The 26,517-nt window shown below is 37.7% G+C and overlaps 1 protein-coding gene across 5 annotated transcripts in view; it reads left to right on the top strand.

Annotated features, from left to right (window-relative positions):
- The window catches only part of alk (ALK receptor tyrosine kinase), a 395,764-nt gene that overhangs the window by 161,931 nt on the left and 207,316 nt on the right, over nt 1-26,517 (top strand). For 2 of the 5 annotated variants that reach the window (XM_085143592.1, XM_085143590.1), the window contains exon 3: nt 6,915-7,067. In XM_085143592.1, the coding sequence (XP_084999718.1) occupies nt 6,915-7,067 (153 nt within the window). Of the gene's footprint in view, nt 1-6,911; nt 7,080-26,517 lie in introns of all 5 variants that reach the window. The other 3 variants (XM_085143587.1, XM_085143586.1, XM_085143588.1) reach the window with 3 other exon arrangements.

The raw sequence follows: 26,517 nt of genomic DNA, 5'->3' as shown, positions 1-26,517 counted from the left end.
CCACAGTACACTTATTTGAGAGAATGGAGTTATGGACCAGCTAAAAAGAAAGCTCACTTTTAAAATTCTAATGTTTTACGCCTATTTGCCATTCAGATAATCCATAATCCAAAAGTGGACTTGGTGTTCTATTCAGTATGAATGTTTTTGCAAATGTTTGTCCCCAGAATCAGGACAGAGATAGGGAAAAAGGCTTTTGCATATGCTGCCAGTTTTCCTGGAATAATTTCCAAAAGGCCCTGAAATGTTCTGAACTAGTTATTATGAGAGTGTTTTAGTCACTCTTGAAAAAGAGGAGCCGCCTTTGCAGCTATGAGTATGTGTTTAGTTTTTTTTAAGAGTTGCGGTATTGTTATTTCTTTTATCAGTGCTCTTGGATGTGTGCAACTAGTGGTCCAAATATACATAAAGGTAAAAGATTACACTGTATAAATGTCCCATCTTCTTTTGTCCCAGTGGCAGCAGTCACATGCTGAAAGTAATGTGCTGCTCTTGTACTTTCTGAACCTCACCTTCGTCACACTGGCATTTGCAGATTTGTATATTCTGATAATCATCATGTCAAACTCTAGAGAATGGCCCAATCACGGAATTTTAAGTTTGGATCCATGTGAGTCAGAACAACTGTGCTGATCAGTGTGAAGGCCGGTACTACTGATCACATTGCATCACTCCACTCTAGCACTGAGACATTTATTGAAGAAAAGGAAATTAGTTTTCACTACAACCTTGATGTTATCCGTTTCTCCACATCTCATCAGGCCTTAAGGTCGCTAGTGGTAGTGAGGTACAAAAATCAAAGTTTTGTTGTTTTTTTTTTTTGCCAAATTATACATTTTGGGTATGGGAGCAGGTACCCTTTCTGGCATTAAGTGTTTGGGAAGGACTGCTGTCACGATTTCTCTACAGCCAACTGGCCTTTTAATTGACAGCATTGACCAGCCTAATGCAGCCACCTCAGCTTACCTAATGAATTGATATCAGTTCATTAGGTAAAACTCCTTTTAGGTGCTCAGTCTAAGATTTCAAGGCTTTTATAACTTGTTCCAATTGTGTTCTGAATGTTAGGATTGTAGATTAAAACATGTAAAAAGTGAGATATGAAGATATATACAAGTAGACTCGCATTGGATATTGAACAAAATGTAAATATTGGCACCAACCTCTTCATTCTGTATGGTTTTCATTATCAAGGTCCAAAATCATCCCACTTTGGTAACATTTTCTCATATCTGCATCATATCTCATTATATTTCTTTTATAACTGCATTTAATAAGGGAGGTGTTGTTTTCTCTGATATCTCAGTTATAAAAGTGGTTTCCCAACATTTTTCTTCTCCTTTAAATAGAAATAATAACACTGTCACACCTAGGTCGACTTGTCCAAGAGGAGGAATATTAAGAGAGTTTTCATCCTGCTATCTTCAGACAGGTGGCTGAAAGAAGCACAGTTCACACACTGTTTAGTTGTGCTTTATAGCTTTTTAGCTTTATAGCTTTATAGCCTAGCCTAGTCAGTTTTCCCATTGTAAATTACATAAACAGCATTAGGTCCATGTAGAGGCATGCCTTTGCTATTCAAGTGTGCCACGGAGTGCCACATTCATTTTTTGTATTAAAGTGATGTCCACAAAGTAAATGATCCAGCCATCTATGCATCCATCCACCTACTAGCTTAACTCGCTATCCAGGGTCACAAAGGGTGGGTCATTCAAGGTGAATCATGACCACTGAAGGCAACTATTCACTTTCACCCCTACAGCCTAGTTCAATTCAGGATTTAACCTAACATGCCTTTCTTTGGACTGTGGCAAGAAACCGGAGCATCTGGAGAAACACAGAAAATGCCTGAGGCAGTTACAACAAATTCACTGCATACACATAACATTTAAACCTTACAGTATAAACATTCACGTGAGAAGAGAGCTTTCACAGGACTCAATGAACCCTAGTGGAAAAAAGCACACCATTACTGACTAATAGGAATTCAGATAAGTAGTAGCCAGGCACATTTGACTAGCAGAGATTTTTAGCTGTTTGCTGGTCTAGAGCATTCAGGGGTGTAATAACACGAGTCTTCTCAGGAGCATATGTCCCAGAATATTCGATCCAAGGTCAGAGGTTGGCTGTACAATGCAGAAAACCTTGGCTCGGGTTTCAGGTAGCATTGAACAAGAAGGCAGCAAGGTTTACAGAGTTGTCTAAAGGAATTCAGGAACATTGCCCTTTGGACAAGACGAAACCTACCTTATTTATTTATTTTCAGGAACGAGACCTGGAAAATTTGCAGTTATTGAGTTGAATATGAACTCCTCTATATACCAAAGGGTTTGAGAATCAAATGTGAGGGCATTTGTCCGACAGCTATAGCTTGGCTGAAATTGGGTCTTGCAACAGGACAATGATCCCAAACACAGCAGCAAATCTACAACAGAACGGAAAGAAAAGAAGGGGGAAAAAAAATCAAAGTGTTGCAATTATCCAGTCAAAGTACAGACCTTAACCCGAACAAAATGCTGTGGCAGGACCTTTAGAGAGCTGTGCATAAATGAATGCCAGCAAACCTCAGTGAACAGAAGTGGACACAATTCCTCTCGAACAATGTACAAGTCTCAGAAAAATGATTACTGCAAGTTATTACTGCTTCTGTAAGCTGCTTAAACATGAGATGTACTTCATGTTTCACAGGGCTGCATAGAGTCCTGTGGAAACTCTTTTTCACATGACTGTGGAAGAAAATGAGCAGATCAGTCATTTTAATCATTGTTGATTATTCGTACAAATAATCGATAGAATGGCACCAGAAATAATTCTGCTTTATTGTTTTGTCATGGTTTGGAAAAAAAAACAGATGTCATTGAAATGTATTTTTGTTGGTAAGGTATTTATGATCGTGACCACAGAAAAACATCAGCGTTGTTAAAAGTCGTTGCTGAAAGTCAAACTGCGTGTTGAGTACTGCACTAGCCACTCAACCACCATTAACAGTTTCTGTACTGTGTCGAGCATTTTGACTTTCTATTGTGTAGTTTCACTCTGTCGTTGAAGCATTTTTTCTGCCATTTGGATTTTTTTTTAACCTTCCCTTTACATCCAGAGTCACATATACAGTCAGCATTTCACATCATTTATTACAGTGCATATAACGCTGTATAAAACCAAATAAAATGTGTTTACAGAGAAGCTCGGAGAAGCTATTCAGCATTGTTTCCAGGTATGTGGATTGTCAGCAGTTTTAAAATGCTCTCCACTGAGCATGACTGGCTGGCTTACAAAGACTGAGTGTGCTTGTTGGGTTTTCATTAAAGAAAAGGCCACCACCAACCTACTTACTACAGATGCAGAAACATTAGAAGTGCTTTAGTTTCATTTGTATATGTATAACTAAACGAACAAATACAGCTGATCTGTGTGACACAGACTCTGTTAGGCTTGGACAGAAAGTAGCAGTGATGCTAACACCGAGGTTTTGCTGTGAAAGAGGTGGAATCTAAGTTTTATTAGCTGAAGTAAATGTTGTTGCTCTAGGGTCAATGTGTAGTATACCTTATGTCTGACAGACAGGCATAAAATGGGAAAGTTTCCAACATATCAGCACAGTAAGGCTACAAACAGTACAATAACTTTGGAAAAGTAAGTGTTTTCACTTGTGCCTGTCTTCATTGTAGCCGTGTAACTGCATCTCTGAACAACCTTGTAGTTACAGCCGCTCACGTGACCTCAGCATGACATCATCATGCTCAGTTCAGTCAGTTTGCAAATAGAAAAAAATAGCCCAAAGCAAAATATAAAATTGCAATCATGACAATGTTACAAAAATATAGAAGTTAAAAGGGATTGTGTCATTTTAATTTGACTGCATTTTTTCTTTAACAAGTCAAGTATTTTATTTAGGTTTTTTTTCTATTTTATTTTATTATTTTTTGTGCAGGTTTTTACTGATAGAGTGGATAAAAAATACCACTCTTGGTTTTGCTCCAGACCTCAAAATTGGAAAGTGTTACTAGTGTTCTCTAGTGTTACTTTATTTCATAGTGGACTAAGTGTTACTGATTTTATCATTTGTCCTTTATTGTGGAGTGCAGATGATACAGAAGTACAACATGAAACAGACCTCCATAACTTCCTATTTATACCAACTGATATTTTAGAGCAGGATTCATAATTCTCGGGTTTTGAACTAGCTATCACACTACTTGTCATTTTGCTTGTTTAGGGAATATTGTTTGTCATGTTGATGTTGTTGACACAGTAGATGACCTCATATAGAGCATCTCGGTTCAATCCCTGGCTGCTCCACTTTGCATGCCAAAGTACCCTTGGGCAAGATACAGAACGTCGAGTTGCTCTTGATGTGTTCTTCAGAGTGTGGCTGTTAGATAGAAAGCACTTAGGCATAGAAATAAGTGCATGTGTGAATGAGGCTTGTAGTATAAAGCGCTTTGAGTCCTCGAGTAGAATAGAAAAGTGTCATAGAATAACTAGTCCATTTGATGCATGTGAGTTCCATACTGTTTCATATTTTACAGTATAAGTAATCACTTGATTGCTGGATTGAGTGTCAAAGATCACATGAGTTTTAGTGTAAAAAAGAAAGAAAAGGAGTGTAGGGATTTATGCATATTTCACCCCTGACAGGCAAAGCTGATGACCAATTAAAAATATATATTTGGTAGAAATTGACCATGAACTCTTTGCTCCTTTCTTGACTTTTTTTAAAAGCTTCTCTTAATAAAAAATGACTTTCTAAAACATTCTAAGACAACAGCTCTGAATCCATATCAAATAAATCTATATACTGTGTTACAGAGTACTTCTAATGAAGCTGAAATAAAGCCAAATTGCATAATGCCGCTTTCAATCACGAATTGTAGCAAGTCAATGTAGCATGCAGTCTGCACTCAGTGAAATGAGACATTCCAAGGTAACTCGAGCTGGTGTTACGTGAACATTTGTGCAGAATTCATGTTATAAACAACTTAGTCAAACTACTATTTTGACAGAAGAGCACAGAATATGGTTTTAACTTGATTTTGAATGTCAGAAGCCAGTGGAGACTTCACAAAAACCTTCTGGTGAAGTGCTGCCACTTTGTAGTGAAAGGTTGTATTTATTTTTTTTATTACCAAAATTACCTTTAAAGGCTGAAACTAATATTTTAACTTAAACCACAAATGCTCTAACCTGCTGTAGGACTCAGGCACTAAAACTACACCGTTAACAAACGTATTTTGTCATTTAGTCAGTTAATTTAGATAGTTCACTACACATGACAGAGCCCCTGCTCTCTGCTCACTCCTCATTTATTTTTTTGCCTTTTTCTCATTGTTATGGAAATGAAGATGACACCAGGTTTGCCCTTGTGCAGAAATAATTTTTCAAGAGATGCAGATGCATGCTATGAAATTGAGATAAATGCATTATGAAATATTACCTGATGTCAAGAAGAACAAGTGAGTATATGTTACAGCAGGCATGGACATATATCATATATCTTCCTCTACGTCTGCACTCCAGATAAGGAAACAGTATGTTTTTTGTGTTGTCAACAAGCAATAGGCTCTCCTTAAGCCTTCTTGTAGAGCCAAAACAAACAGCACCAGAAACATGACAGCTCATTATGCTCCAGGTTCTAACAGGATTGACCTTTTCCAGACCTCCCCAAAATGGTAGAACCTCACCAAATAAGTGGGTTAGCTCCAAAAATCCATTACAGCCACTGTCCTTCTCATCGCCCACAAGTTCCCTAAATGAAGCCATTTTCTTAGCACACCTTGTCAGCTACCCGAGGTGTTTTTTTTGTTTAGGTTTTTTTGCAATTCTCTGCACCATAGCTTTTCTCTTCCCTTTCTATTTGTGTTTTGGTAAAAAGCTCTAGATGTCTTAAACAAGCACAAGATATTCTGAGGATTGATGTGATTGTTATAAAAATTTATGAATTTCATGTACTGACTGACTCAATCTTCCACTCTTATGTTTTTGTGTTATTTTTTTTTAAAGCAAATATGGTAGAAATGTGTAGGAATAATAATAAAAAAAACAACATCAAAAACGGTTATGCAACACTTTACCTCCCATCTCCCAGTACTGTGTGTGAAAAGTCATCTGAATGTGACCAAGTCCTCTGAAAAAGTGATTTTCGAAACCACGGGGATGAGCCCGCATGTGGTCTGTCCACAGGCAGTGAAGGACAGATAGAGACAGAGGAAAGATGAGTGGGAGAGGAGCTGACCATTAATATTCTATGTGAGTAATTTCTTTAAGAAGACTTCTGTGATATTACAACAATAGCATCTTAAGTACTACTACACTCAACTCTATGCCAGACAAAGGCGATTTACACCAAAAGAGAGGCTGTCATTAAGGGTGTTACTTTTTGGTTTGAAAAAAATAAATAAAGATTTGCTCATTTATTACAAAAAAATCTCTATCTTACCTAGAAACCTTAAATCTTAACAAAACTGGTTTAAAAAATGGTTTTACAGGGCGAAGCGTGAGGGTTAGAGGCTATGCGCGAGTTACTGTAAAGCAGCAGCACCGTGGTTTTAAGAACTGTGCATATTTTAAAACGGAAAAGAACAAATATAGTCGAGGAACATTCTGTTTATTTCATTGAAGGGTTTTTTTCCCCTGGCGGTTTGTGTAATTAAATGTTCCATTTGCTTATTGGACTAAACAAGGTGTTTTGATGTGTTTTATCTTCCAAACCACTCATTATTTGAGCACTTGCACAAATATTTTTGCTGGGTCCATCAGTTTCCTTTCCTTGAGAGTTTAGATTAATAACATTACATTAGAGCGGGCATCAAGATTCGCCATTAACATGAATGTTTCCATATCTATTTTGTAGATCTTAACAATGACACAGGTTACTAGGGCCAATATGTTAATGTGAATGTCTCTTATTTCAGCAGATCGCCAGTGCTCTGGCCATAGCAAAGCATGTGACCAGCACTTGGAGGCTATCCCAGAGTTTACGTGGAGTATTGTGGCTGCAGGGGACCTGCGTGACGAGAGAAATGAGAAAAGTGTTAAGAAGGCAGGAAGTCCCCAGGGTTGGGAGGAAGGTAAGAACGAAGGTATCACCTTCCCCCCGTTGCAGGGGAATTTCATTTTTCAACAAACTTTATCTAGCTGTCTACTTTTGGCTCATGTTTAACATCATAAACATGTAATGTAATTATCCACCTTTAATTATGGGTTTTGTTTGTAATGAATGACATGTATCCTTAGATTTTTACCTGATTCTTCCTTTAAACGGGTACCTAAACAATTTCACTTTCAATCTTATATTTTAAACCCAACAAATAAGTGGTGTAAAAAGCAGAGTACACTTCACTGAGCCTGTATTCAGCGACATCTTGTAGGCCCTTGCCTTCAAATCTTCTATATCCTCCGGCATCATTCATTTTCATACCTTGGAAGATGAGAAAACAGTTTCTTTCATCTTATCTCCTGAGGTGATGGTGAAATGGAGGGAGGCAGAAGCGTCTATTTATTTCCTTAAATGTTTTTTTTCCTATGATGAGCTACAAGTCTGAGACCAGATGGGTGGACCGTTGGATGAAATTGGAAAAGTGAAATGTATTGGCTCATAAAAGGAAGCAGTAAGAGTGAGTGGACTATAGAAATGATTGATGTCTGTCTTGTACATCTAGCTTAAGCTGTAAATGAAGGCAGAGGGTGCATGAGCGTTGGTTAAAGCTAGAGTTGGTATAGTAGAAACGGGACAATGACGGTGAATAAAAATAACATTGGGTTCTTTGATATCTGTTACTGGTAAACCAGGACTAATTACTGTGTATCATTTGCCAAATAAATCATTAATACTGTCAGTGGTTTGATGCATATTTATCCAGATGCATGCCTGAGTTACAGTTTTTGCACAGATTAATGGAGCAATACTAATTAATTAATTACTAATACTGTGAAAACCAGCAACCGGCTCTGCAAATCCTTTTCACCTTACTCAACTAATCAGAAGACACTTAAACAAAGTTTGTCAAATGAGAGTAGGATATAGTTTATTAACGTACATATTACTTTACTATTTTTATTTCTTTGACGTTACAAAAATTATATATTCATATATCATTCATTACTGAATGCATATAAACAGGGTTTAGAATTTTGCTTTTTGAGTGTTTGAAAACATTCAATGCTTTTAAAGGGATGGTGATGTTGTGAGATGATAGTCACATAATTTTTATTCACATTAATAACGCTTGTAAAAAATTATGGTAATTTCAATTGGATTTTTGATTTCATATTTTTAGAATTACAAACTTATTTCCAGATAAAATATAGAAATATAGAATATAGAAACTGTGATTTTTAGGTTAAATAATATTTTCTAAAATATTTATTTACTCAGCTTTGAAATAAATATTTGACCAACATACAAACTAAAAGTACTTTAAAAGAAAGAAGGAATCAAAACTAAATTTACACACAGAATTTAGGAATTCCAGTTTTTCAGTTCAAAATGTGTGCTGTCACTGTGATACTAATTTACTGTTTATTTTTGATACTTGCAGTACAGCAGGTGAAGCCCTGTTAACGTTCACCAAACAGGATTTTCTTTAATAGATTTTTAATAGGCCTAGATTATAAAACATATCACCAAAACATGGTTTTCATCCTTCCTGGAATGAATCTTTTTAACTTAACTTTAAAGATGCTGGATCTCTAACACCAGTGGGATTAAATTAAAAACGTATATGATACGCCTCAGTATAATTAATGGGACATCAGATCTTTGTAGCGGTCTTCATGACCCATTTAGCATCCAAAGCTAAGTTGTGCATGCATGTACCAAAAGAAAACCGTAAACAAAGCTGATCGTGATTGAAGGAAGGCAATGCAGAGTACAAAGGAAATATATGTGCATAATCATGTTCAACCCCTCAGTTAGCCACAATGCAGTTGGCGTATTGTGAATAATTGAGCTGGGTGAGCTGCTGTCTCCACATATTTCACTGGCACTTTTTAAAAGAGATGGAAATAAGGGATGAATACTTAATGGCTATGATCTGTGGAATTGCAAGAGCTGTTTTCTACAGTACCTCATTCATCCACTGTAAGATGTTAAACTTCGAAGCTTGTAAACGCACAGCCTTTTATCCAGTGATGCTAGTATTTAGCTTTAAGTTGTTCAGAGACGAGATGAGGAAACACTGAGGTTATAAGCAGCCAAGGCCAGCAACCCTGAAAATATGGTTAATAATACTTTTCTATTTGCTGTATACAGTGATAAATAATTAATGTTGTTTGTTGTGCAAAGAATAAAATAGAATAACAAAATGATAATACTGCTAGAACATTCCTACTGTGACTGCAGACTTCACTTTACATCACATCATGACAGGAATGCCCGCATGGAGGACGAAATGAGCCTGTCCTACATCTCGCACATTTGTTTAGTCAAACTATCAAGTGAATTTTATATATACCTACATATTTAAAACTGACTCCAATATCAATGTAAAGTACATTTTTGAACCTGGCCTATGCATTATTTTCTTAAGCACTTATCCAATTTAGGGTTTAGGAGGGGAGTGTTGGGGTTTGAGCCTATCCCAGCTGTCATGGGGTGAGAGGTGGGGTACACCCTGAGCACGTCGCCAGTCCATAACATTACTAACACAGAGAAACGGATGTCCACTCACACTCACATGATGCTTTCTGTCAATTCCAATTTGGAATGTGGAAGGATACTTGAATAGCTAGAGGGTAACCCTGTGCAGGATACGCTCTGTGCAACTAAAGGCCACAGCTGGCCAGGATGTCCAGTTGGGGATTTTCTTGCTGTAAGGCATTGATGCTAACCACCACACCACTGTGAAACTGACCCTTAAAGGCTAACTGATGAAGCTAACTAGAATTCTTTGTTTATTTGACAATGCAGATACATTTAATTTACCTCCCAAAAAACAGAATTATTGACACATTCAGTTCAGAATACATAGATCTGTCTGCACTTTTTTTTTTTTTTTATCCTGGTGACAATTTAAAGGTAAAATTGTTCACAAGATAGTATTGGAAAACATTGCTGGTGTGTTGCTCTGACAGGAACATCTCTGGCTTTTAGTTATAGAAATACTCTGGTGGGCGTTGTGTAAATGGCAAGTGCCCAAAACTTGTGGTTTGTTCACATGTCTTTCTTTTTCTGCTTTTGAGAGGTGATCTAAATATTTTTGACTTGAAACAAATGAAAAACTGACAGCTCTGTGTCTCAGTTCTGTGGAGAGGCCAGTGTGATGGAAGGGTGTCTGAATCTTGCTTTGCATTGTAGTTTGTGCTGGGCTTTGGTGGAGAGTGGCCCCTTTTTCCATTTTGGTAAATTTGTGAAACGAAACGTGGCTTAAATGCGCAAATAGTCATTATCATTATGTTACTCACCATCAGTGGGATGTGAGTCAAGAACACAGTGCACCCTGCTCCTCCCCTGAGGCGTCAGTGTGGGCCACATAACAGCATTATGAGGCAATAGTACACTTGGCAGGGCAGCCGAGATAAAAGACAACCCTTCAAATACAGATCAAGAAAAATCTGCACTAATCATGGATTGGTTTGACACATTAGCTCTTTCTGTTGTGAGAAGGCAAAGGAAAGTGTTTTTGCACAGTGGATGGTTAACAAGTCCTGACATGCAGCAGCAACTGTGGAGAGAGGTAAAGCCACAGGTATTTACATCCACTCAGTCAAGCCATACAAAATTCTCTCCACCAAATGCTTCTTCTTTGACGCTAATTGGGTTGATTGAAAATGAGTCACCTCTGTAGCGCACTATACAGATTTTAAATCAAGACCCTTTTAGAAGAGGCGAAACGAAGACAAAAATGATTTGAATGCCTCCCCTTTCTGTGCAGAGTGGGTCGTCTCAATTCCATGTCTGCCCCCAATGTCTCCTGCCAAAGAAAGTGTGAATATGATTACACATTGATTTCTCGCTCTCTCACACAGAATAGAGAAACATGAGTTGGAGCTGTGAGCTGACTGGCAGGAGGAAATATCTGGTAGGACGCTGTTTGCTGGAGCAGTTGATTTGTTTGTTTGTAATAGAGTGGCCCTGAGGCTGTCTGTCATTTGCCAACTCTAGAAGTCATCTGAATTTCCTTAGCTGGGCTCGGCATTATAAGATTCTGGATAAATGGGCAAAAATGTAGTGGGAGCTTGGCTCTGGCTTAGAGAAGCCAATGTCCTAATCTTATATAAAGGTTAAGGGAAACGCTGTCAGTGTACACTGATCACCCACAACACTAAAACCACCTACAGGTGAAGTGAATAACATTGATTATTATTTGACAATGGCAGCTGTCAAGAGGTGGGCAGAAAGTGTCGTGCTTTGACGTCAGTGTGTTGGAAGCAGTCATATCCTTAAGATTGCCTATTTTCCCTGACTTTGACAAGGGCAAAATTTCCACGGTTAGATGACTTGGCAACTCCAAAATGGCAGGTGTATGTGATGTGTTCTTGGTAGTGAGCAGATAATAGTCGTAGTGGGCTTTGTTGCGTCTTACCTGTCAGCGTACCCACACTGACCTCTGTCCACAATAGTTTCTAGTAATCATCAAAGCTGTGCCATAGAGGAATAAAACAACATTTCCTACCACCTTTGACCACCCTCTAGCAACTTTATTTCAAAGTTCAAATGAGGTTTTTTTTGCTTTTCTCATTTTAGTGCTTGGTGTTCAGCTGCCACGCTTCATTTGCATTACACTGAAACTCTTAATGATTTTGAAATACAAGCCTTCAAGCAGCAAACCCTCCATATCAAACTGTCGGGAAAACTCTCTTAGTGAATGCCATTGATGTGTTTTGTCCTTTAACACAATTAATCACAAAAGATTTATCTGAATACCGTTAAAACCTTGTCTTTAAAAGTAGTCAAGAGTATTTTACTAAAACTGTTGTTAATACATCTCCAAACTATAACTTAAAAATATGCAGAAGTAATTTTACTTAATGGACGGACAAGCCAGAATATGCCTGTTTAGTTTATTTAGATCTTCTCAGTCAGAGAAACAATTTTCAGCTTGAAAACTCCAACATCAGAATATCAGTCTTTTTTTTATTTTTATCTTTGGGTAACTGTGAGCGCATGTTCTCTCTTCCTTGAAACAAATTGAAGGTTTCAACAGAAGCAACAAAAACTGAATGTCAAGTAGGAAACCCTTACATTTATGGAGTTCACATAGTAGTATAGACGGCATTCTTTGGTAGTCCTCTAATGTCCAGTTTTGATGAAGACAACACGAGTTTGCTTCTGTTTGCTTGGTCCTGTCTTACATTTCTAAAGCCCAAACAGCTGATAAGTTACACACCCGCCCACATCTATCAAGTTAACACTGGCGGGTTAACCTAAATTAAAACAGAGCTTGAAAAAACATTCCCCTCTAAGGTACGAGGATGGGACTGAAAATGACTTAAATAGCAGCCAATGTCCAAAGAACAACTTGAAATACCTTCATAAAGCCTGAAAAACACTTAAAATAAAAACTAGGTGAAAGTCTGGCCTATCTTATGTAAAATATAGAGAGATTATGGGTCGCTCAAGACTTTTGCACAATTTAAGACTTCTATCTAAATCTAAAGAATAAATCAAAACATTTGGTTGAAAACTAACAGAAAAAACAAAGAACATGCTCATAATTCAAACAGAGGTCTGAAGAAGTAACAACGTAGCAAACAGCAAAAAAATTCTGCCCATGTCAGAAATAACCTCCACAGTGGGTGTAGGATCTTTAAGCAAGCTTGTGTGCAAGAATTTTGTTTTTCTGTATTTCATTTTCTTTGAAATTGTGTCTGTTTATTACATTAGATTGAAATGGATGGATGAAGTACTGGAAATAGTTATGGTGACTTGCAGTGCAAAAAGTCTGAATGGTAAAACTGACTGTAAAGTTTTATCCATTTCATTTATGTTTTCAAAGCTTACCTATAAGGTTTTTTAATTTTAATGGCTAAAGAGGTGGGCAATGCAAGCTATCAAAAGAATGTGAAATTCAATTCAGTTATATTTTTATAGCACCAAATTAAATCAGTGGCCTTAATGTGCTTTATATTATAAGGTAAAGACCTCACAATAATACTGAGAACTAATACTGACTGACCTTTGGGTGAAAGCGGCAATTTTGAGTGGCTGTATCTTTATAGTGGCTAAAATATTGGTGCCTGACACCACAAGGCAATTCCATAGACATGAGAAGGGGGAACAGAAGTAGCAATATACCTTTTCTTTTTACAATAAGATTGAGGGGGTAGGGACAAATAAGTAAATACTTCTACCTACTCCTTTTCAAACAAATAATGGAATAATATTTTGTAATGATTGTGAAGGCTCATGTTTGAAATGTTTGAAATAAATGAACTGAACTGAACTGAACTGAAATCCTTCTGTATTGCTGCCTAGTTGAAGTTTTGTTTTGGTGATTCTGGATAAGCCAATGGTTGGCTTGCAATTGAGTCCTTATTCTCATTTTAGCAACAACCTCTTTTGGCTTAGTTGCTAAATGTCTGTAAGCAATGTGGCAAAGGAAAGACAGCAACTTGAGGACATTTGAAAATAACTGACCACAAACTTTAAAGTGCTTTTTGCATTGACTCAGTGAGGCCTACTGGGAATACCTTCCTGAGCCTCTTCATAAAGACTGAAAGCTCTGGGTTGACTCTGCTCCTTGCACAGTCTACCAGATAAGAAATAGTAAAGAATGGTGTGTGTGATCTTTTTTTATTAGAAACTCCATATAAACTTTCTTAAAGTTTGATTTAAATTGAGCCAGAAAAACCTTGTTATTGCACAGTTGCTTTCACCTCTACCCAGTGAGATTGCATCTATACACATCAATGGTCCACTTGCCGGGCACATAGGAAAGCCACCCAATGCCTTTTTTCTGCACCCAGAACCCTTCTTTTCTGAGCAAATAATTATGAACCATTACTTTGGATGAGAGGCAATTTGTTCTACTTATCCATTTTCTAGCTGAAATGTAATAGCCCTGGCATTTGAAGCAAGACTGTGCTTTGGGTTTGGCCCCTCCATCTGCAGCTTGACCTGTTAAGTATAGCAAAACCAGGGCACATGAAAAAATGTCTGCCTCTGTGACGAGACACTTGGTCTATCAGACCTTTGTGTGGCTCTATCTAAAATTAAAGAAGAGCTCGGTGTTAAGAATTTAACGGTTTTCTTGCCAGTAAAGGTTTGCGTGACCAGGAAACTTAGATCACATAGTTTGCAGATTAAATCAATAGTGGGAATACTGTTTGTTAGACACTGACATTTCTGACCCATGACCTTCTGTTCTTAATAAACCCTCCTTTAATGCATGTATGAAAAGACACATCCTGCCTTCTGAAAGTCAAAGAAGTGCAGAAAGGATGTGTCTGGGTTTTGTGTAGTACCATGGAAATGATCTTGACCTGTGCTCTGATTCGTGACATAGTGGCAATCTCTTGGCTCTTAAGTTCATCTGGAATATACACACCTCAAATTGGTGGACGGTTTATTGTTGCATTTCAAACCTGAGGTAGTAACTATAAGAACTTTAAATACTTAGAATAGAAAGGAAACTACATTTTTTACCTTTCTATGGCTCTTTATCTTTCGACATCTAGTTTAGTTTTAGAATGGTATTCATTAATTTTAATAAAAACTTCATTAAAGAGAGCTTTTTTTTCCTCCAAGTTCCAAACCCCCACTAATCTCACAAAATCAGGGCATGCTATTTAAAATGCAGCTAACACCTGGGGAGCCAAGAGCATCTATAGATATAAACAGTTTAAGTTAAAAGTAATACAAGGCCACTTACTCATTTCCAGAGGGACCTTGGTGACATCAAATGAAATATATGAACCCAGCTTGCTTTGTTCTTTAGACTCTATGCTTCATGTTGTGCACATAAACATTAATGAATAAATGGAGAATAAATAGGCAGTCAAAAAAGAGCACAAAGCACACTGTAGCAGGCTAATGTCAGAAGGAGCAGATTACCTTTTCTTATTTATATATGTATAAAGTGAAAGGGAGACAGACATGTGTGTGTATATATACAGAGAGAGAGAGTTAATGTATGTTAATGCTTCTTTTGTATTTGATATGAGATAACGAAGACACTCAACACTCTTCTCTGTATTCACACCTCACCTGTCACGAAAGCAGATGCATGTTTTAAGATTTAAATACAATTTTCTAAGGTGACTGGAACAGTAGAAAACCACTTTAAAGTGTGATAAATGGTAGAATGTTGAATAATGGAGGTTTTATCTTTAGCAGCAGTGCACTTCCTGGGTTTTGTACAGGTAGCTTTCACTGCCTAATAACTGAATCTGGATCGTTTGGTATAAACATACCAAACATAATAGACATGCTGGTCTAAACTTGGAGAGAGCCAATTACAGCACGAAGAGCCAAGTGTGAAAACACTATCAACTGTGAGGTACAGGCAGGACTGTGCTGTTGGTTCAGTTGTTCAGTACTCATTGTGCTCAGGAGTACAGGCTAGATGGCTAACTGAGCAAAACAAGAAAGGCAATGTGTGAAATGTAGAAGGCTTTTTTTGGATATAAGAGGGTAAACACAATGAAACATACAATAAGTGTGACATACTGGCTCTGTATGTGAGTGCAAAATGGGAATCTGCCAAATCACAGATGCGGAGCCATCTGCTGCGAAAATGGAAGCAGCTGAAAGAAGTTTCGTTTGTATTGTCATTATATGTCTGTATTTTGTTTTTCCACTTTGCCGCGAAGTCACAGTCCTTAGGATTGGCTAGAGAACTCTGTTAAGTTGGAGACAGGTCTTCCTCCCAGCCCCTCCAGTCCTTTCTGCCTGCTTCATTTTTAACCACCATGTTTTTCTATTTGATAACTCACTGCTAATGAGCTGCTAAAGATTAGACAAGGTTGTGTTTCTGTTTTCATCAATGAGTACACCTTGAGGGCTTTTATGGACCTAGAATTTACCGCGTCATCAAGCCCAGAGAGGCATTGAAATACCACTTTTTAAGTGTTAACCTTGAAGTCCTGCTTCACTGAGTATGCCGTTTCCCTTCTATCTTTAATATGACCAACCCAACAATCGTTCCAGTCGTTGTCAATATGCCAGCAAATGACCCACCTTCGACCCTGCTTCTATAATGAACTGCCCTGCTCTATAAAAGCAAGGTCAACAGAGTGTATCGGTGCTAGATTAAGCTCACCAATTTTTTTACTTGACATGTTGTTTCAATAGAATATTCTTGCTCTGGCCAAGTTAATTACCTTGGCCCACTATAACATCAAAATGACCTCATCACCTCTTCATGGCTTTGAAATTGCTTGGCTGCCATGTGGGAAGCTGATATCTTTTGCAACAGATTCGTAGAGTAATAGGCCTTATTACGTTTTAGTACTGTAAGGCAGAAAAAGGAAAAGAAACCTTAAACGTCGAAACATTCATGCATTCTTTGTTGACTTCTGTTGACTTCATCAGCTCCTCACTTAATCATAGGCTGCCACTCCTGGCAAACTATCTCCCTGGATAATAATTACCTGCATAAGCTAAGAAGATGCTGCCATTCTCTATTCTTTCACTCCTGCACGTTTAATGAACTACAGTTAAAAGACAAATAAAACACAAGAAAGCAATTACAAGTACAGCGTACCTTTCAAAGACAAAAAAAAGTCTCATTATCTCAGCATTCATTTTTATGTAATTAGGATACAGTCCGTGGACTATCCAATTAGCATACTTATGCTGTGTGGCTGACATCCTGACGTGTGTTGTGTTGTGTACGTATTTATAGGTATATTGTTTTGTAACTGAGCCCGTCTCCTGTGATTCTTATTATAAATGCCTTAAGGGACCAGAAGCCTCAAATTATCCAGCCAATCTATCTTTACTGCCCCTTGTGATACGCATTATAAACTTGTGATAATATGGTTGCTTTGACCGTTAAGTCAGTACATGGCGGCAGTTATTTTAATACCACAACATTCAGAACACTGTGATTAATGGTAGCATGTTTAATGAGCATTAGAGAACCCCCCTTTTTTTCCAGTAGAAGTAAAAATCAGAGCCCCGTTAAATCAGTAAGTCCTCTATTTATTTGCTATAAAGTCAGAGAGGTTCTATGATATTAGGCTGACTTATTTTAACTGGCAGATGCTCCTCATTTACTATTGAGTGGATCATCGATTCTTAAAAGTCAGATTGATTGGTTTCTTGAAGGCCGATGTCTTCCATACTCAATCCCATACCCATATCCTGCCTGCTGCCAAGATATCTGCACTTACTCAATCAGTCTGCTTATTGATCCTGACCTGAACACGGGGAAAGCTGGCTCAGGCTCTCATTCATCCATTGAATTACCTGGACTTACATAAAATGTGCACTAGAGCTTTGCCAGTTTATACTGTTGAGGTAAACTGTGTGAGCAGCAGATGAGAAAACTTCCTGGAGGTCTGTGGTGAAATCATGTTGGGGTGTTAGATGGCTGTAGGGTTATTGCCAGAATTAATTTAGTCTTCCACCTGCACCGCAGCTGTATTACCTTTGATTAATTGAGCTTTCTTGATGGTGACTCCCCGAAGGCTTCACAGGTGTCTCGCTGAACAGTGTTCTAACTTTGCTCTAGTTCTCCTGCTGTTTCTTTTGAAGCATCTCACATCAGAGACCTTTCTACGTTTCCAAACTTGCTTGCAGGTCTCGTGCTTTTCACATATTTTCCCTTCTCATTTTGAAGCAAAGACACATAAGCTCAGTGACAAATGTTACCCCTTGGCCTAGCTTATTCATCCCTGGTTTACCATCTTCAACAGCAAAATGTTGCACTCGTCTTACTCTAAAAATCACAATAAAGCTTTAAAAAAAAATTATAAACTAGAGTGAAAATCCAATGAAAATTAAATATCTCTACTTGTGTGTCACAAACTGTATATAGAAAAACAGGAAAAGAAGAAAAGATGCTGCCTTGTTTGGGTGTCATCGTTTCATGATATTACAATCTGGTCCAAAGGTTTGTTTTTTTTTCACATACTGAATGTGCCGATAAATTATGGTCTGTTTATAGGCAGCACGGCAGTGTGATTTGAAACTGTTTGAATTCACTGACTTTTCTCTTTCCCTTCGCGGTGCAGAAAACAGTGTAATAACACCACTGATAAGGAATGCAGGGGAAGAGAGATAACAGCCCCACAGCCAAATGTTTCAAAACTAAGAGCAGATTTTATAAGTGATCGAGCTTGTAAAGAAGGTAAGATTAAATGCAAAGACTGGAAAAATGAAAGAAAATGATTTTGACTACTGTTGAGAATCTATCACATATACGATTCAATCCAGAAGCGAAGAAATAAATGTGCTGGTGAAGTGACCCATAGATGGAATAATTAAACATTATACTATCAGTTTCAGCATAACGAATGCCTTTGTGACACCAGCCGGGCAGAAAGTAATTATTTTAATAAAAGATTGAAAAAAAAATCTGTTGTTTAAAGGGCTCCAGTTTTAACATTTCAAATGTTTTTGTCATTAACAAGATTTAGTCCTTTGCCATGGTTCTGTAAGGCTGTGCTAAGGTTTTTCTTCTTATTAAACCCCGAAGAGCATCAAAATGAAGTGTGGCTTATCGTCAGAGTAATATGATATTTTTCACAGTTTGTTATATGTTTAGCTCTGATAATTGTCTTGGATATTGGTGGATTTTGATGGCAACACCTCTGCACATGAAGAAGCACCTTAGGCCACCTAAGGCTGCGAAAGCAGAAACTATCAGAGATCCTTTTTTGTCATTCTAAAACTATCACGATATTGTCTAAAGAAACTACAAACCAATGTCAGCGCAGTACTGAAAATGAAGCCGGTGCAGAAGTGTAAAGACTGCAGTTCAGTGAATGGCCACTTGAGGCTCCGAAAGCAAAACTAACACCCATACACACCATTGACTGTACACACCCTTGTTAAAAGATTAAAATAGCCACGGTTGTATGGGGCGCCGTTTGTAAAGTGAAACATGCTGAAATTAACGGCAACATTTTTCCACATTTAGCTCAAAACCTTACAAAAACATGTTTTTTCGAGTAATTTTTTACATTTAGTAAAATATTTGTAACTTTTTATCAAATGTTAAATATTAAATCTAAATGTTAAATGTTAAATCTAAATGTGAAATGTTAAATCTAAATGTGAAATGTTAAATCTAAATGTTAAATATTAAATCTAAATATTATATTTAAATCTAAATGTTAAATGTTAAATCTAAATATTATATTTAAATCTAAATGTTACAGAAAACTAAATATTTAGGCTAACATGCAAATTTATTGTACGGATCAACGGAAATACCAAAATAAAAGCTTCCCGAAAACCTCCGGTGCAAAATTGTGTCTGCTCTCCCCCTCACTTCTCCCCGCCATGTGCTGCTTCACTTCTTGCCTACGAGCATGTCCAGCGATTTTGCTGGACATGTGCTGCTAAGAGTGCACTACTGCTGAACCTTTGGATGGCCGACAAAACGGATCTTCCGATGTTTTCAGCTAAATCGCCGGACGTGCTTTCTCATGGTCCGCGCCGGGTTATGGCTGAATTCCAGTGGAATGACGGTCCCGCCATAATAGACGTTCCAGCCATGTGTTCCAGCCCTAAACCTAACCTTATCCCGAACCATAACCTTATTCCTAACCTTTACTAGCAGTTAAATGATGTAAAATAGTGTTTTCCAAAGCGATTTTTAGAAAATGAACGAACATGTGTAGATTGAGTCCAAATGGTTCTCATGTGCTCTCCTTTTTCCGATGCCGTCATTTAGGAACGTGTTGGGTACCCGAAAGCATAAAATGTTGACAATTTGTCACCCAGAAAAATTATTACGCTTAGGGAGTGAGAACGTGTCTGACCACTACCTGCACACTTTTGCACCAGAGGTTTTCGGAAAGCTTTTATTTTGGTATTTCCGCTGATCCGTGCAATAAATTTGCATGTTAGCCTAAACATTTAGATTTAACATTTAACATTTAGCATTTAGATTTAACATTTAGATTTAGATTTAAATATAATATTTAGATTTAACATTTAATATTTAGATTGAATATTTAACATTTAGATTTAACATTTAAAATTCTGTTTTAAATATGAAAAGTTACAGATATTTTACTAAATGTTGTAAAAAAGGACTTGTTTTGAGCTAAATGTGGAAAAATGTTGCCGTTAATTTCAGCATGTTTCACTTTACAAACGGCGCCCCATACGGTTGCAGCCAGGTTTCTTTGAGAAATAACCACCCTCATAACAACTGCAGTTGGATGGTCTTTTTATACTAACTTATAATTTTTATAATTAGGATTCTTGTGACTAACAGGTGATTGGCAAAACAGGTTGAAGCAGATGCCTCTGAGATTAAGACCTAATGTTTTATCTCATCTAATTGGGGTCACAAACATGGACTTGTTGGTTATGTTTTTGTCTTTTGGAGGATTTTTGTTTTCAGGAATTATCTGACAAATGGTTGCTGTGTGGTCAGTTGCACTGTGCTCCAGTTTAGATGAGTAAAATTGCACAGCAGCATTTTGTTTGTATGCTATTCATTTTTTAACTACTTAGCACTCAACCCGCTCAGCTAAATATGGCCCTTTCTGGCTCCACTGACTATGAACTGCAACTCATAATGATTTTAATTTCCTAGTGTACAATGACTAGTTTCTTTATTTGATTCTTCAGTTAGTATTTCTTGCTTGTTTTTAAAAGGTATTATATTTGTGTGAATCAGAGTTACCGTTATAATGGATTTTTTTTTTTTACTTGTTTGTCTTAGCCTAAGCAAAGAGAGGATTAAAATTAGTTAACAGACAAAAGAACAACTCTTGACTTTAAAAATGCATTAAAACTGTGCTTCCCTCCTCTGACGAATTACTTTGTCATGGTTGAATTAATTAAAATCACGAGTTTGTGTGCATGCGCCTTTGTTTGTGTATGCGTACAGAAATGCATCTCATTTGTTATACTTCACTGGTTTGTTATTTACTGTCATCAACTTCGCTAGAAAAAGTCAAATGCTGCTTAGAGACAGCTTTTCCAGCCTCTGAGCTCCTCTGCAGATTATGTATTAAACACCTAAATCAAAGCAAACTATGACGCATTGTTTGTGTTAAAGGGGCCATTCTCTGCAGTCACAAGCTCAGAGGAACACTATTTGTAAAGTATACTGAAGTCGAGCTTGATAAGTTCCCTAGTTTTTCTGTGTTCAGTTATAAGTTATAATAATCCCACCTGCAGTAAAACCTTGTTAATTTACACACTCAACCGATGATTTAAAGCACATGCCGCATTCTTTAAAGGAGCCTTCTGGTTTATTTGACTGTGGTGTATTTTCAGTTAATGTTGCTTATATAGAAGATAGAAGTTGTTCACAATTTGCCTTGAAAAGCCTCTCTCGTCTCTCTTGCTACTTTTGGATCTGCAAGTCTTGTTCTGCTGCTTAAAGGCAAAGTGATGCATGTTGCAGGGAGCCAAATCTAGCAAGTAGGACATGCAGTGGTAAGCAACGGTTATATTGGTGTCTACTGCCTTTTTGGTGTCCTGTGGAAAAAGACACACAATGCAAAGCTGGCACAAGCCATAGTTAATATCCTTTGCGCCAAGTGTTCCTCCTATGATGCCTCGGGACATTCCAGTGGAACCGGAGTTGATAGTATTTACTGTGCGCAGTCCTATGAATGTCAAAAAAGGATGAGCTTGCTACTGGCCACAGTCATGACCTGATGCATGCCTTAGGGCTTGGGTGCTGTGGCCTTTACCACTGTTCTTATCACTAGTGATGATCTTTGACGTTAGTGTCCGGGGAGTTTTACACAGATGTTGCCCAAGTCTGAGGTCAGTGGTGAAATTGCAAATACACACAAACAAGTGCTCAGAACTAAACTTCTAAGGATCTAAAGGTTGTAAGGGGAGATTGGTCAAACAGAAACTGGGTATTTTAAGATCCATAGTTGATACGTTATTCTGAAATATGAAACTCGATCGTGGCTCAAGAGTTGGGAGTTCACCTTGTAATCGGAAGGTTGCCAGTTCGAGCCCTGGCTTGGACAGTCTCGGTCTTTGTGTCCTTGGGCAAGACACTTCACCAGTTGCCTACTGGTGGTGGTCAGAGGGTCCGGTGGCGTCAGTGTCCGGCAGCCTCGCCTCTGTCAGTGGCCCCAGGGCGGCTGTGGCTACAATGTAGCTTGCCATCACCAGTGTGTGTGAATGTGTGTGTGAATGGGTGGATGACAGGTTGTGTAAAGCGCTTTGGGGTCCCTAGGGACTAGAAAAGCGCTATACAAATACAGGCCATTTCTTTTACCAACTCTGAAATAAACTCATGAAAAAAAAATTGAAAGAGAAGACCCTGTTCTTTGCCAGTCAGTAGTGACAGTAAAATGGTCTAAGGACACTGTAGTTCAATACATCATAGACGAGCTTGCCACCTCATGACTGAGTGCCTTTCCCTCTCTTGAGATTTTCGAACAAGGCCGTGTTTCTGATGCTTCACAAGCTTGACAAACACATTAGAGAGGTGGAGAAAGAAGATTATAATTTAATCATACCCCACATCTATACAAAAGGCTTAGTGTTAACACAGCAACAGGAGCACCTTGAGCTCCCTCTGTCTAGAAACAGGAGGTACTCTGGTGCAGTATTGAGGTGTAGGTTGAACCACACAATCACTGTACTTCAATGCTTAAAATGCAGGGAAATAGAATGTATTAAAAAGAGAGCTTTAGGTCATGGCTATGACAGTGCAGTAAAAGTAAAACATAATTCCTCTTACCACCAAGTAAAAGCCGTACAAAATGGCATGACTCAAGTGCCTCAATATTACGCTAATAGATGATAAACGAATCCAGCAATTGATGTTTGTATAGTGACATAAATATGTAGTACAATATTTGGATATAGAATATCTGGAGCAGGGTTAAAGGTACTATTTTGAATACCATTGTTTTGGGTGGGGCTCCGAAATTTGGTCGTATTTGGTAGCAGCAAATATTTAAGGCTTCAAGTGAACGATCGGATATTAGGCTACTGCACTATATAGTAAACTGTGCCTGGTTTACTTCAGTGCTCTAATGATCTATACCTCAAACCAAGGTTCCCAACTGGAGCCCAGTGGTACTCTGTACACTGTACTGACTGTAAATGTGTGCTGCTAATCACACTAACCTGCACCCCTCTGTACAATGATTACAGGAAACCCTGGAAGAAAGATGCCACTGGCATTTCAGCACTAGTGGAAGGTTACATTTTGAAGGGAACTCCAGCTCTAACAATTGTCCACTCTCAGTATGGTCTCCCTTGCAGCCTCTGTGCTGTGCAAGTTTCACAATCCATTTATAATTTTCTGTACTTTGAACGCTTATTCTACTGTATGGAAGACAGCAGGGCTCCATTGCCTGTGGCAGTAATTGAGCCCAGGCTCATGGGCTTTTTGTCTTTTGCTACACTTCAGGGTTAAAGCATTCATCTGTGGATATGTAATCCTTTGCTTTCCTCGTTAGCTTTAAAAAGGGGGTTTTAAACACTTCCTTATAGAGTGCTGACACAAAATAAAACCTTTTAAACAAATAATTAAATTCAAACTAGGCTGACACTCACTACTCACTCAGTCATCACGCTGCACATCTTCTAACTATATATATATATATATATATATATTTTTTTTTTTAAAAACTTGTCAGTATTAGATAAACCGTATCTAGCTAGAAGAGTGGAGAGAGTTTTATTCCTTTTATACTAAACTCTTAAAAATGAAACTAAAATAAGAAAACTGGACTGTCTAATTTTGGACTTTGTAAAGTTATTTTAGTCTCCATTTATTAAATGTTGAGTTTTAGGGTGCTTTACAGTCAGTTTGTAGGATGCACGCATCTTTCCAGGAAGGGGAGGAAATCATTTATTACGCATTTCAAAAGCTATTATTTTTTATTAGCTGTCAGGAATCTTTAGCTAAGCGATGATTTAATTTGGAATCAATTCTCAGTTATTCATGATCAGTAATTACAAACATGGCCACTATTTCTTTCACTTTCTCCCAAACCACCGACTCCAGTTTTTTTTGTCCACTGCAATGAAAATGAAACCACTCACTGTCAGCTGGTTTTACTGATGGTTATCACATGACTAACAGGGAAAAGAGCTGAAAAAAAATCTCTGGAAACTTAACTGCATTAATTCAGAAGCATTTTAATCTCCCTGCATGATAATTATGATTGACCTTAATTTACTGGAACTGTGAGCCACTATGTTATTGCTAATTGTTTAAGCCACTCTGCTGTGATGGTGTTACAGGAAATTATTTAGAAAAAAAATGCTTTTTTTCCAAGCCTTTTTTGAAGATGAGCTGCAAACTGTGGCATGAGCTCGCTATACGCTGTTCTGTTTCTGCACTGTTATTCTCAAGGGAAGTTTTTACTTTCTTTCCATTCAGCACTGTTATTACAAAAATCTTTTTTTTTCATCAGTATTGATTGAAATTCATAGTTCCTCTTTCCCCTGTACTATCACTAAGATAAGATTCTTAACAATGTAGCAGAATTACAATCACGTTTCCATGGTATGTAGGGTCTGATCAGGTCAGCTTTTAATTGCAGTCTTAACAGATTTTTTTTCCTTACTTCTAAAGGAGACAAAGAGAGACAACCGAGCTGATAATGAAAAGTAAAGTGATCCAAATGGTTTAATCATCCAATTTGATGCGATGATTGTGGCATGAAGTGATTAATAAGATCAGTTGACAGTGAAACAAATCCCTGCTAACCCTAACCCACAGTAGGGAGAATTCAATATTTAGCCTCTTTGTTTCCATTGTTGTTATCTTTTAGTGCAAGAGGGAGCCTTGTAATATACACATTACTTTGATGTATTAAATCATGTTATTTAATGGCCGAGATTAATCAGATATTCAGATAAAGAAATCATATAAATACTTTCTTTGTGACTTTATGTCAAAATGGTCATAACAGTGAGGGATACTTCACATAGTGATTACATGATTCTTATATTTTTCGAGTGCTGAGTGAAGCAGCCTGAAACACTATAATATAAAGCAGATGGAAGATAACAATTGTGTTGCTCGATTGTGATGTTGTAAACACAAATTGCATCTAAACGTACAATCATTTTTGCCATTATTAAACAGTATTTGTAGCTTGGCTGCTGGAGTCATGTTTGGTGTTCTTCCTTAAGCACATTTGAAAATGCCACAGGCTCAGTAATCACTCTGCTGGTACAAAAAAGGAAATGTGTGTTTTGGTTTGAACATGCTTGAACATCATGTTCCTTTGATATAATGATTACATCCCCAAAAGACTTGGTGCATCGTCTTCATTGTATTTAACTATCCATTTTGTCTGTGAGGAAAAAGCCAGCAGACGCAGAGATGGAGGCTCCCACAATAAGTAAAAAAAGAAGATACTGAAATGGATATGGGCCATTTAGTTCAGTCAGAGGCATTCAGGGATGAAAAATCTATTGAAGGATACAGAACTGAAAGCGAGGTCTTGTGAAAGGACATGAAGGCCAGACGTAGATTGCTGTGCTCACATCCTTATAGCACAGTTCCCTGAACAAGTATTTACGCCCTCTCTGATCTTTTAGGTTTTTGCACATTTGTCACACTTTAATTGTTTCAGATCATCAATCAAACCTGATTATAAGAAGAAGATAACTCAAAAAAAGGTTATCCAAACCTTGCTGGTTCTGTGTGAAAAAGTGATTCGATCCTCTGCCTAAATCTCGAATTAATTGTGATCAATCACATATTTTCGAAAGCTGAATTGAGTTTAACTAGACACACCTAGGACTGATTACTGAACCTGCCTGACAAAGTGAAATCAGCTGAAAGATATTAAAAAGCAACACTTCATGATTCCATCTAAAGAAACTGCTTTGATTGACATTCATGAGTATGGAAAGGGTTAAAAACTAATTTCTAAGATTTTGCGGCTCCAGTGAACTACGGTGATCGGTGTTCAGAAATGGAGAAAACTTGGAACATTGGTAGCCAGTCTACTAGAACTACTCCAAGAGCACATTAATGGCTCATCCTGGAGGTCACATATGAACCTAGAATACAATCTGCAGAACTGCAGGGCTCACTTGCCTCAGTTAAGGTCAGAGTTCATGATTCAGCAGTGGCATCTGTGAGAGAAGAGAAAACCACTGCTGATCAATGGGATCATCTCACATTAACCTAAGAAACATGTTAATGATCCCCAAGATCTGTAGACTGATGAGACAAAAGTAGAACCCTTTTGAAGGTTTCTGTCTTGTTATATCTGGCATCTAACTAACCCAACATTTCATACAAAGAGCATCATACCAACAGTCAAACATAGTGTTGGTATGATTGGGAAGCATGAATTCTGCTCCAGAGAAAGTCCAGTTATCTGTTCATGCCTGAAAGGCAAAATTAGGTTATCCAACAAGGCAATGACCTAAAACGCACCAGCTAGTCCACCTCTGAATGAGTTTTTGGAGTGGCCTAGTCAGTTTAAATCTAGGTTTTA

The sequence above is a fragment of the Neolamprologus multifasciatus genome, chromosome 19 (genome assembly GCF_963576455.1).
Source record: "Neolamprologus multifasciatus chromosome 19, fNeoMul1.2, whole genome shotgun sequence".
Taxonomy (NCBI): domain Eukaryota; kingdom Metazoa; phylum Chordata; class Actinopteri; order Cichliformes; family Cichlidae; genus Neolamprologus; species Neolamprologus multifasciatus.
This window is presented reverse-complemented; position numbering and strand designations above follow the sequence as displayed.